The 13,161-nt window shown below is 39.1% G+C and overlaps 1 protein-coding gene across 2 annotated transcripts in view; it reads right to left on the bottom strand.

Annotated features, from left to right (window-relative positions):
* The window catches only part of smg1 (SMG1 nonsense mediated mRNA decay associated PI3K related kinase), a 51,800-nt gene extending 46,702 nt beyond the window's left edge, over positions 1-5,098 (bottom strand). For both annotated transcript variants that reach the window (XM_028023988.1, XM_028023989.1), the window contains exons 1-3: positions 4,848-5,098; positions 2,110-2,258; positions 412-564 (exon numbers count right to left, since the gene is read on the bottom strand). In XM_028023988.1, the coding sequence (XP_027879789.1) occupies positions 412-564; positions 2,110-2,258; positions 4,848-4,924 (379 nt within the window). In that variant the 5' untranslated portion in view covers positions 4,925-5,098. The remainder of the gene's footprint in view (positions 1-411; positions 565-2,109; positions 2,259-4,847) is intronic.
* Positions 5,099-13,161: the final 8,063 nt, after the last annotated feature.

Genomic DNA, 13,161 nt, shown 5'->3' with positions numbered 1-13,161 from the left:
TGTTCGTGATGTTTTTGATGATGGCCTTGTTGCTGAAATATCAATGTCAACTTTATTTATATAGTACTTTTAAAAAACAGGTTGAAATCACAGCAAAGTGTTTTTTAAATTCGGTTGTCAGATATCTATGAACAACGTGGTTAATGATAAACTTGACTTAGCACATACAGCACTATGACACACACCTATCTTAGCCGTTTAGCTAAGAGTTCATTCAACTGTCTAAATACGTTAGAGTTGCTTAGAGTCTGAAGTAATCATTTTAAATATTATGTCCTATGAAATGTCTCATCCAGGCAGTCCTTTGAGATTACAATTTTTTTCACATACTGATACTTTGATGACTAATGCGACATGATATATTGATGTCAAATTCTTAAGTCAGAGCTTCACCAGGTTGTCCCTGCTTACCCTGCGATTTTCTCATTTCCTTTGAAGCTAAAGCACGATTTCCATGCTGAAAAGTAGTTAGATCCGACGTCACGTCATTGGGCCTCAACTCTTCCCCCAGCGACTTCCAACCAAATGCTGTATCACACACACTGGGCTCAACTTCATATCCAGCTGTGGAGAGGAAACATGACAGGTTGGAGCAAAAATGAAACGTGCAACCCTCTTTGGTCACCAAGCAATTCAAGAGTATTTTTGTTGAAGTTCTCATCATCTTGTGACACCAGCCAGACACTTCGAAATTACAAAATAGCTATTAATAACTATAATAACGTAAATAACTATGTCGTGTGTGAATGTAAGGGAATAAATATTGTTGCCTCCTGGATTTTTCTGCTGCTTCATGGTGAACAGTTTCCACTGATATTATGAATAGAAACTGATATTAATGTGCAACAATTTCAATAACTTAGTTACACCTTAGTTACACATCCATACTTATCAGGTCAAACCACATAGAGCAATACGATATCACTGGTCAATCTATCTGCCAAATTCTTATATATTTTTTTGTGTTGTATTTATATTTACTTATATTCTTATATTCTATATTCTTATTCCTTGTTTCTTGCATAATTTAAGGTTTTTCTTGCATAATTTAAGGTTTTGGTTACTCACATTTGGTGTGTACCTTAGTATTTAATTTGTATTTTGTATTCTTTTGCACTTTTGCTTACTGTGTGTTATCTTTGTTTTTTGCCTGGGAGCTGCTGGTAACTTCAATTTCCTGAGGGAGTCTTCCCAAAGGATCAATAAAGTACAAGTCTAAGTCTAAGTCCTTCACAGAACACGTTCCCTCCTTTTTTAATGAAATCACGGGGAGAAAGTGAGTGAGGCACCGATCAAATATTAATATCTGTATTGGTCCCAATATTGAAAAAAAGTCTAAATGGGGCATCAGTGATAATGTGACCAATTCATAAGGACTGATCTATTCGGTCTAATTCTATGCTCAGAGTGATGTCATGTTTTATTATTTATTTTACATTATATTTAGGATTCCTAATTGCTCTTAATGAACCATTTGAAAAAAGGTTTGTTGCAGTTTATTTTACATGTTTGACATTGTCAACCTATTGTTTTTATCAGCTTCAGTTGCTTTATCATTGATTTTCCATTGGCTGTTCTACTCCTAACTGTGCTGACTGAACAAGTGAAAGTTGTTTTGATTTTACGTGTTTGACCAAGTTTGTGAAGTTATTGGTGTGTTTAAATGTGCTGTACTTCTGTAGGGTTATCAAATACATTTGTAATACAGTACATTTATGTCTGTGTTTGAAGAAAAAAACAAAACAAAAAAAACCCATTTTAAGTTAATTCTGCTCTGTTTTTCTGTATGAGGCTGGTATTGGCCAATGCTAATTCGGCTAAAAAACAGTTATGAAAATGACCTGGCATTCTCTTTCATGGCCTACATTTTGGGTCTCAATCTGAAATCTTTCAACCTTAAACCTCAAAGTTTGGTGAGTAACCAGGTTAACTGCAGTGCAGACACCCACTGAAAAAGGTCCACAAGCTGGTGAGACCTCTAGTGGAGTGGGCATGTAAGCCCTATAGAAAACATAAGCTACCTGGTAGATTTTCTGACTTGTGTCTACAGAAAACATTCAAATAGATCCTCTCCTTATACAGAAAGCTTCTTTTCTTAGACAGCCTTACTCTCCTCCTGATGTGCATCTGCAGCAGCGTAGGCATCACTGTGGAGCGGAGGCTGTTCAGGGCACCTGGAGGGCAATACGTCATACGGTGGTCCAGAACCAAGTTCTCTGGACTTCACTTTGTCCTGAAGGGATGACACGCCGTCACCTCTGAGGTGTTCATGGAAAAATCACAGAAAAAAAAAGTTTTACTGCCCTGGTTTTTATAAGCCAACGTTCACGTTGGCTTTAGGTGCTCTATTCCAGGCCATGTGAAAGAACTCAACAGCAGTGACATTGTAATTCCTAATGATTTAGGAAAGTGAGACAGAAATATGACCATGATCAGACTGTATATTGAGTGTAGGTGGAATGCATCAGCGATACCTTAACTTAATACCAAAATCAGTCAACTTTAAGATGACTGGCTATTTGGAAACAAAACCAGATGGGCTGAAAGGTGTGACCATATTCTAGAGATCTGATGCAGGGTCAGATTTAACAAGAAGCGTACAAGGGTTACACAATATTAAGACACAATGTTATTAAGTAATAAGATTGGTGGATGTTATGATTCTGATATGACTTGTAATCCATGACCAAAAACTGTTTATGTATTTCTGCTTTCACAGCAGACAGACTTCAGATGGCATCTGCTCCAAATTAAAATTCATCTTTTTCATCTCAACAAGGTTTAAAACAAAACAAAACAAAACAAAACAAAAAAAGAAGTGCTTCAGGCCAACACCTCTGTTGGCCTGAAGCACTTTTCAGCTCTGGCACTGAAAAAAAACCAAGCCATTTATTTACTAGCTTCTTATTGATTTGACTCCATTTTATGCTGCATTAAGCAACAGGTGTGGGAATAGCTAACACATTCTGTGTGTTGGAGTTCTTTGCTTCTGTGTAAACATCAATTTCCAAAGGAAAAATCATGACTGTTTGTAATAAATAGCATGGCAGTAATATAGTGTAAGAATAGTTAGAGTAGTACTAATATTGGATATTACCATTTAAGTCATCTTCAGTTGTCTTGCAATTAAATTGATTTTGGTCTCAAATCTACTGCTGACGACACAAGCAGCAGGCCGGAAACATTTGAATTCATTTAAGAAAAATAAAAGTGTAAGGAGGCAGACATTTTCACAGCACTGTAATTTGACTAACCGAACTTCATGTCCAAACCAGACAGAATTTTGTGCATAAGATCTTAAAGCTTAAGGAGAGTAGTGATGGAAAAGAGAGAAAAGAGCCAGGAAGATGCGAGTGAATCACAACTGAAGTAGTCATCACAATATTCATTTAGTGGAATTACACGTTTTCCTCAGATTGTGCCTCAGTGGTAATTTGTTCTGGGAACGTCTCACCAGGAGGAGCAAGTAAATGTATTATGTCAATTGTTTTACATTTTTCTGTTAAAACACTTGTTGGTCACCAAACAGTCAAATGAGAGGCAGCGTGCTCCTGTTGCATGTCTACGAGTGCATCACAATAAATCAGTGTATCATTGAAAAGTCATTTATTTCCGTATTCAGTTAAGGAACTTTATACATCCGTTTCGTCAGCTAAGGTATAAAGCAAAAACTTTCATATTTCAAACATTTCTGTTCATTTTACAACTAATAGAAATCTAAGATTCAGTTTTGTATTTTATGGCATAATTCAATTTTTTTTTTAAACTGGTGGAAGGTTAATTAGGTAGTAGGTAGGCCTATGCTGGATAAATCTGCTTCATCAGCTGATCATGATCAGTGCAAGGAGAAGCAGGTGGAGATGAACCTGTGCGGGTTTACATTGAGGGTCTACCAGGGTGGTTCAAATTGAACAGATCAGCATCTGTTAACAGATTTACAGCCTGTTTTTCTGAAGTGTTGATGTGCCTGACGCCTTTCTCTCTGCATGCTCCTGCTCTGGACTGTTTCCAGTTTGCTGAAATCAAAGTGTGAGACACTGAGGCTGACCTGTGCTGGTCGGGGTTGTCATGATGATTTACCGAGCTGCAGGTGCAGCCTTCTGACTCTAAACATAATAGATATTGGTGAGATGTGGTCTTAAGTCTCACACAGGTAATGTGCTTTCTACACTGCTTGTCTCACAGTGAGCTCGGGCCTTTAACAGGTCGCTACACTACAAAGGGCTTCCCCCACGACGTCCCACTGACTCTCGGGGTTCATTCATTGCTGTGTTGACTTGTCGTGTTTATGAATTATCACCGCAATAAGAAACAATGTCAGCGCAGTCCAATTTTTGCATGTAGAGGTTTCCGGAAGTGACTTGGAGGTAGGTAACATTACACAGCAGGGTGGCGGCTTCCTTCAGCTGACTAGCATCGTTAGCCAGCGCGAACAGAGGTGTGTTAATGCTAACGGGCTACAGCTTCACGTTCGGACTAATGTTCACAGGGAATGTGTTGTCATGAAGATGAGAATTAATTTTATTTTGTCTTTGCCTCATATGTTCCACGCGCCACTTGTCGGCAAACCCCAAACAGCCATCGCTCCTAACGTCCTCCGAGTCCGAGCAGCGTTAGCTCTGAGCTCGGCACACCGTGATGGAGGCTGGTTAAAACAGCTTGTGTTGCTACTGCAGCTCCAGCTATTTCACAGACTGTAACATAAAACGGTTAAACGGAGAGGAGGGTGTAAGATTGAGGTGAAAACACGGAGGTATCTGGCTCCCATCTGGCCACAGCCCAACACAGCAAAACATCCAGGCCCCCCCGAGAGCCGCCGTTTTATTTTGAGAAGAGCACCAACCAACCTGGGCTGCCAGTCGTTCCAGTGTGGCCGCAGTTTGTGGGCGCCGCTGAGCCGAGACCCCGGGGCTTTACGGCTCATTACCTTTTGGAGCGCTGCATGTCCTGCCCGCAGCGCTACACGAGTCTTTCCGCAGCTTCGTTCTTCACATTTAAGCTCTGTCAAGTCTCAATAACTGCTTAGCAACTTGTCATTATAGCTAGCATACGACGGCGTTCTTCTTCTTTCACTTCTACGTCGTCTTCTACTTCTTCTTCTGAGGGAGACTCACGGTGGCGCAGCCAGCCTCGTGATGTGGTACCGCCACCCTCTGAGTCGACCAGATGCAGAGCACCCAAAATTATGCCCCAACAAGAATATCATTATTTCAACATTTTACTCAAGTAACAGTAAAATGTAGCCGTCCAAGAAATTACTTAAGAGCAAAAAAATAATCCGTAAAAGGGCTCCTCCGGTACTGAGTAACAGTTTATTTTTCTTTGTACTAACAGTTCGTAACATCTGATGTATTTGTAAGTTCTAATATTTTAAAACTAAAATTGATTTAAAAAATCATGCAAAATAACTTTTTGAGCAGAAGAAACACTTTTCCAAATCACTATGTTTCTATATAACTCTTATGACATAAATTATTTTTTACATTTTAGAACAAGGTAGAATATTTCCAGTGACAGCATACGGTGTTTACTGTATATTCACTTAACCTAAAGGAAATAACAGCAGAACAACCAAGTTGGTGTACAAATAGAAGGTTTCACCTCAAACTATGGGTCTGTGTCATGCAGTTTTTGTTAAAACATGTTTGTTATTCATTCAATGAGTAAAGTATGGAGAAATTTTACTAGTACCATACTTCCTACAAATATCATTAAAGTAAAAGCAAAAAGCATGGTATAGTGAAACAACTAAAAGTCCTTTTTCCCCCCAACAAGTTACTCAAGTTCGTAACTACTTCCAACCAACTTCTAACCAGCTGGAATCCTATATTAATCAATTGGATTATATGTTTTAAGAAAAATATAAATCTAGCCCTGATATTATTTGTGATTGTACTCTAATCCATACCAGGTCAAACTTACATTCATGGTATCATACACACTGCTGGGGAAAAAGTATCTGCCCCCTTACAGATTTCTTCTGTTTCTGCTTTTCTTTACACTAAATTTACTGTGAATTTTACTAAAATGACTATGAAATTTTAATGAATCATTAAAATGACTGCATTTTAATATCAGACCAAGATAAACATAAAAAGAATAAAGGGGTGAAAAAAACACATTTCAAATAATGACGTAATTAATCAAAAACTATCCAAACCAAATTGCCTCAGTGGGGAAAAGGAACTGCCCAACTTGTTAAAGCATGAAATTACAAATTCTGAGTTCAACTACACCAGCCACACTCAGACGTGCAGAGTAAAGAAAAGTAAATGAATAACAAAAAACAACATAAAAGAACAAAGACAGGTTACAGAAAACAACGAAAATGTAAATTAATTAAACAGAAACCATATTTCTTGAAAATGTTTTGCATGTTATGCATAAAAAGAATATACACGGTAGTATTATTTTGTATAATAAGTGAGTAAATTCCAATTTCAAAAACACCGAGTTCCATTTTTGTCCACTATGTGGCAGAAGAGAGCTAATATGTGGATCCACCACAATAGTTAATTTCTATTTTGATGAATTTGGAATGAATTTTTAACACCTTACACTTTCCACTTCTGTCATTTAACTGCAACTTATAAACAAGTCTATTGATTTTACAGGTGGTTCGGTTATCACTTTAAAGATGTAAAGCTAATTTTTGCTTTCTTTACTACTGATAAGGGGGAAAAAAATAATACAACCTGAAACTTCACTGTTCATCTAGTCTCCTCACTCTCCCTATTGAGCCCAGCCTCTTTTTGACCTCCTCCACCTATGCCCCCTCCTCTCCATCTATCTCCCTCTGCTGGCTAATAATACCTCTGTACGGATCTGAGCAGAGGCCTTTGATGGAGCCGGCCACTCCAGGCAGCCATGCGTCAGCCGTGACGTCAATGCATCCAAACAAACAGGCCTCTGTTTGTAGGAGTAGCTTGCCATGGATGGGCTCTTGGGCTAGTTAGCTCTCATATTCCTGCTTATTAATGTGGGGTTTTTTGCACAGCAGAAAGACAAAAACAGGTTTGGAGGCTGCTGGATCAGGGGGGGGTCGAGTTATTGAAGCAGAGACAGGACTGTCAGTTTTCTGTTATTCCCACTTTTAATAGCTGGAAATATCAAAATGAAGACAAATAAGCTAACATTTAGCTGTTTAAGCAATTCATTTTAAGTCCAATGCACCATAAATAACATTATAACTGTAGAAAAATAGATCCCTGAAGCATGACACTGTCACCACAGTGTCATTTAATAAAGTATTGATTGTACTTACTAAGTGATACACACTGTTGGCATTTTAAAAGGAGCTCAAACTAATAAATTTTACTCTCACTTTTTGCCACCATTCCACAAACATTTATGACTTTCTTTGAAAATAAAAATCTCTGCTTTTCACTTTTAGATGAAAGTCAGCTTTATGGAGGGAATGACTAGATGTCGTCCTGTCAGCTGATCTTCCCAACCTGTGGAGAATCTCTGCAGTTTCTCTAGAGTTACCACTGGCCTGTTTCTGTCATGATCCTGGTGTGTGTGTGTGTGTGTGTGTGTGTGTGTGTGTGTGTGTGTGTGTGTGCGTGTGTGTGTGTGTGGGTGTGTGTGTGTGTGTGTGTGTGAACACAGGATGCCTTCTTCAGACGGTGCACCTCTCTGTAATTTCCCTAAAGCCAAACAGCTGGAGATTCAAGGAGCTGCAGGATGACTCCACTTTGTCTGACAATCAACCTTGTTGGTGGAGTCAAGTCAACTGTGCTCTCATTGTTATTATTTCCAGAGTTTCTGAAGAAGTTATTAATGTCTTATTACCTCTGCTCAGCTCAACCTGGCACTCTCTGTTCTCCCACACAAAGTTGCCACACCGATTCCAGAACCCTTCATCAAACTTCCTTGTGACAGATCTCTTACGGAACCCGATTAACACCACGGTGGTCCACTCCTCCGTCCCCCGTCTTCACCTGCCAACCCAGTCTCCAACCTTCTTTTCGCCCGCTTCATGGGTTCCAAGACCCAGCTGCTCCAGCAAAACCACCTCAGAAACACAAATCCTCATCGAGACATCTCCATCTACACTCCACTGCCAGGATCATTGTTTTTATTTAAGGGTATTGCATCAAATGGGGCTAAATCCATATCCAAGCCACACTTTTCAGAATTGAATTTGTTTTTTAAAAAATTAAAATGTGAAAAACAAGTGCTGGTCATTCTGTGCTGCAAAATTCTGCTAAAATCGTATTTGATTTATTTGCGTGCGTGTGTGTGTGTGTGTGCGCGTGCGTGTGTGTGTGTGAAAGTACCAAAGTTAGGATTTGCCGATGGAGACAACGGGTCACATGTACTGAGTGAATACACACAAACTCTGTTCCACACGCCAACACCGCCCTACACTTGGGTTCGTTCCCTAGCAACCGTGCTGTTACTAAGGGAATGATTGCAAAGAGGCAGTGTTTCCATGGCAACAGAAGAGGCTGAGTCATCGTCACTGCGGTACAGGCTCTCATTCCAGCTCACATGTGTCTGGCTGAGCCTGAGCAGATAACCATTCATACCCACCCTGTCAGGAAGAAAAACAGAGGGATGGACAAACAACAGCAAATTTATTTTTATGACCAGTCATACTCAGCTCATTAGAATATGAGTTCTAGTCAGGTTGAAATACCTTTTTGAAAATAATTACCTTTAAGCAGGTTTTAAACCTTCTTTACTTACTACACCTACAGATTCATTTTATTTTTTATAAATATTTTTGTCATTGTTTTAATGTATGTTTTAGCTGTAAGAAGAATGTCATCATAATTCACAAAAATAGGGTCATGCAGTCTGTGTGGAATTAATTTGTTTAATGTGTCTCATTTAGTTATGGAGTTACTAAATATAATGAATAAATTAATTTCCATTAAATATCTCATATACTGAGTATGACTGTACATATATCCATCCATCCATCCATCCATTTATCCTTCCTTCCTTCCTTCCTTCCTTCCTTTCCTGTATACCTGTACAAATATAGGTGTGTCCCCCATTGGGTGCCATAGCAACAAAGTAGAGTCTTAGAAAGTGTGAAACACCAGTAGCAGCTCTCTGACTTTATGGTGAGTCCGAGTTGTTATAATCGTATGTTGAGAGCAGTTTTTGTGAGTTATTTGTATCTTAGAGTTATTTTATCTGAGATTGGAGCAGATATTTGGCTGTCTTATTGTTATTCCCACACATTGGCTACATCACAGAAGCAGCAAAGGAGCCAGAGCCCCTCCCCCCTCCCCTACAGGGAGTGTTCCTCTTTCTGCACTAAGAAGCCCTGCATTATTAATGCCATAGTATGAGCAATATGATATGTGCTTAAGGGTTTGATTCACGCTTTGCTTTGTACTTCACATTTCCAAGTGCAAGTGCATGTGTTTGTGTGCAACTTCATTTAAATGTAAATGAATTAATGCTATTTCAGCTTGCATATGTGTAGGGGTGTGTGTGTGCGTGTGTGTGTGTGTTTGCACACATAAGACAGCCTGTGTGTTGTGCCTTTCAGTGTGCGATGTCCATGGATGCTTTGAGAGTCTTTATGTGGGTGTATCTTTTTCTGCCAAAGGGGGTGGGAGGCTGAGCAGGCGGCTCGGATTCTAAAAATAGAAAGCTCTCCAGCTCCCTGCCTCGTTGGACTGAGAGAGTGACACAGAAAGGAAGAAACGGAGGGAGAAGCGGAGAGTGGCTGTGCCTGGGAGCTACAGAACCAACAAGGACCAGAGACAGAGATTCATCCGTAGCGCCTCTTTACTCATCGAGGTGGAGCTCCACTGAAGGCAAACTCCCCGGAGGGACTGCATGGCAGATGTTCCTGAATCTGTCTGCTTGTTAGCTTTGAGGAAAAAAAGCAAAAAAAACAAACGTGACGGTATTAACTGATCAGGTGTTTTAATCTGAAATATTGCCGCAGACGTCACAGATGGCAGAAGGATCAGGTTTCACCTTCATTAGCAGAAAAGGAAAGAGAATTATTCCAGATTTGATCACTGCTTCTGTTGTTTGCCACACGGTGTGTCTTCAAAAGACTTTGCAGAACAAAGCTGGGACTACAGCATTTATCATTCTTCATTGACAGACATGAAAATAGAGAAACTTTTAAGAACAGTTCCTACAGTCTTTCATGTTTGTGGCTGCATACAGAGCAAGTCACTACTGCACCTCCCTTTAACCTGTTCACACATTCATTAGATCAGAAGACGTGCCTTGCTAATGTAAACCCATTGATTTTTTTTCTCTACATTGTCATAGTAAAATCGCATTATCTCTTTGTGTTCATTGGAAATTTACATAATAGATAGAAAAGTATATCAAGAATCTAAACTCATCAAATTAAACAATAATCATAATAATAAAAAGGACCTAAAAGAATAAAACTGAAGTAAAAAAAACTATGGAGTATAGTTCAGATCCAAGGTGTGTTATGAGGAATTGAGAATGAGAATGGAGTGCTGTCTGATCACAGCGACAGGTTGAACAGAGTTAGGGACTACCAAGATGGCGTCAAAATGCGTGCATGGCTTCCCGAGATTACGGTTGGACAGAAGGCCTGGTGATATCCGGATTTAGGGGCTAATCAACTATGATCCTACGCGTCTCTGAAGACAATCCTGGCATAATATTTATAGAGGTTAGTGAGAGATGAGGAAGAAACACACAGATAAAGCAGAACAGGCTCATGTTTCCCAACTACAAATTCTCCAAAGACTCGTAAACAAGGCTTGTTGCAGTCTTGATAACAGCCTTGGCTCTGACTTGCTCTATGGTTTGCTCCGCCCCCAAAACAACATAAAGTACAATGAAATAAGTATTTACATTTGTTTATCCAAAAATAATGATCTCTGCCCAGACACAACCTCTTACTTGGACTGTTCAGATTAACAGTGAAGCCTGTGGGGTTCCAGAATATCTGACAGAACCAGAGGAAACCATTTTTATTTGAAACAAATCCCTGAAATCATCAACATTTTTACTTGACTAAAAACTTGAGTTTGATGAAATATCAAACTCTTAAATTACTGGATACTCTACCCACTGTAAGAACTTATCTGAATGGATAAGTTCAGATAATTTTTCTTTCTGATTGAAGAAAAAAAATGCATATAGACAGATAGATAGATAGACAGACAGACAGACAGACAGACAGACAGACAGATAGATAGATAGATAGATAGATAGATAGATAGATAGATAGATAGATAGATAGATAGACAGACAGACAGACAGACAGACAGACAGACAGACAGACAGACAGACAGACAGATAGATAGATAGATAGATAGATAGATAGATAGATAGATAGACAGACAGACAGACAGACAGACAGACAGACAGACAGACAGACAGACAGACAGACAGATAGATAGATAGATAGATAGATAGATAGATAGATAGATAGATAGATAGATAGATAGATAGATAGATAGATAGATAGATAGATAGATAGATAGATAGATAGACCAATACTTTTTTACTTAAAATGTTTAAGGCAACCAGTTACCTTGAATTTTTTAAGTAGGTAAAACTTATTCAGGTTTACAACTTGGAGAAGTTGCTGAGATTTAAAAAGGTAGGTATTGCCACAGGATGCATTTAAAAAGCTCAGGAGTTTTCAGGCAAAATCCACAAGACTCTGAACTTCTCATGCGACCAGAACAACAAAGCATAATTGTTACAAGCTCAATGCAGAAAACTTAAGGAATCAAGCTGTTGACCTCACAGACTATTACCAAGCAGTAAAAAGAAGGCAGTAAAAGCTGGAAGGCTGGGTATGTGTTAGGTCTGCTTAGAAACTCGGTCAGAGAGCTGCAGCCGATCCAGAACGGTGCTGCTTGTGTTCTCATTAAACCTAGAGGCTTTAATAATAACTGGAATATACATAATGACTGGGACTGTGGCCCAAAGTTTATATTTGATTTGATCAAATCAAGAGAAGAGAAAAGACTTTTGTTTTACAGTCATACCCCTTAGTTCAATCAGGTGATTAATGTCGCATGTACAGCACAAGCAGCTCTTCCTGGATGTTTCTCAGTGTTGGCCTCTTGGCAGCTTAACTGTTTTGTTGTGTTTGCTCCCACACGGTCTCAGAATGTAGGCGTCTGTCTTCCTTGTGGTGTTGCGTGTATTTAATGCTGAAGATGTTTCTGTATCCTGCTCCTGACTGATACATTACAGTGACTGGATGATTTGGAGTCACCATCACCACGTTGCAATCTCTGGCTCATTTAGCTGAAGTCACAGTTTGCAAAAAGCAGTCGCAGTGGCTTCAGCTAAATGATGCAAATCTCAAAAATATCCTGCCAGGACAGATGATCTTTATTTGAGGTTTGCCACATTCCCTGTGTCTAATAAGAGTCAGTTATGAAATAAAATCAAAGTGTTAATTTGAAGTTTTTTTTATTTTCAATTTCTTCTACAGATTTCTTCGTTTTGCTGTTGAATCCTATATAGTGAAATGATTTATAATATAAGCCATTGCAAACATGTGGTCTTTCAGCAGACCACCACAAACAGAAGACATTGGTATAAAGTTGTTTGTTGAAACAGAAAGACGAGGTAAAAATGCAAAGAATATAACAAAACTAATGCATAAAAAAAGTTATTTGAGGAAAAATTTCAAAAGTAAGGGAGAATAAGTAAAAACCTATTATTATGTGTTTTCCTGTTACATGATATAATTTCATAACACTATGAAATTACTAAATTACCTTGAGTTGTTATGAAAATTCTATATATATCTGTGTTTGAATTATCATAAATTTGACATTGTAATTTAAAGCCTTGAAATTGGGCCTGTGTCTCTTTAAGAAACTCCACCTTCAGGAAGTCATCGCAACATGGCTCCTCTATTAACCCTGTAACAACATTTTTACCAGCGTTTCACTGAGAAGCAGCTCAGCAGACCAGCAGATGCTCAGTTCCACCGAGTGTTTGCTAATTGCTGCTGGCTAGTCTGAAGGAGCTGGGTGGGACAGGGCTGCTCTCTGTATCAGAAGCTCAGTAGCTTGAAAATGCAGCTCCAAGGAGGAGCCTTGTCATTGAGAGGCGGGGCTAGGTCCACCCAGGCATTTTTCCCAGCTGAATAGTTGTCATGGAGATTAAAGGATTTCTCAAACATGCATGAAGAAATCAAGGCAACATACCAGGTGTGTTTTTGAT

Source organism: Xiphophorus couchianus, chromosome 7, assembly GCF_001444195.1.
Source record: "Xiphophorus couchianus chromosome 7, X_couchianus-1.0, whole genome shotgun sequence".
In the NCBI taxonomy this organism is placed as follows: Eukaryota; Metazoa; Chordata; class Actinopteri; order Cyprinodontiformes; family Poeciliidae; genus Xiphophorus; species Xiphophorus couchianus.
The sequence above is the reverse complement of the archived record's forward strand: the minus strand, read 5'-3'. Positions and strand labels throughout refer to the sequence as shown.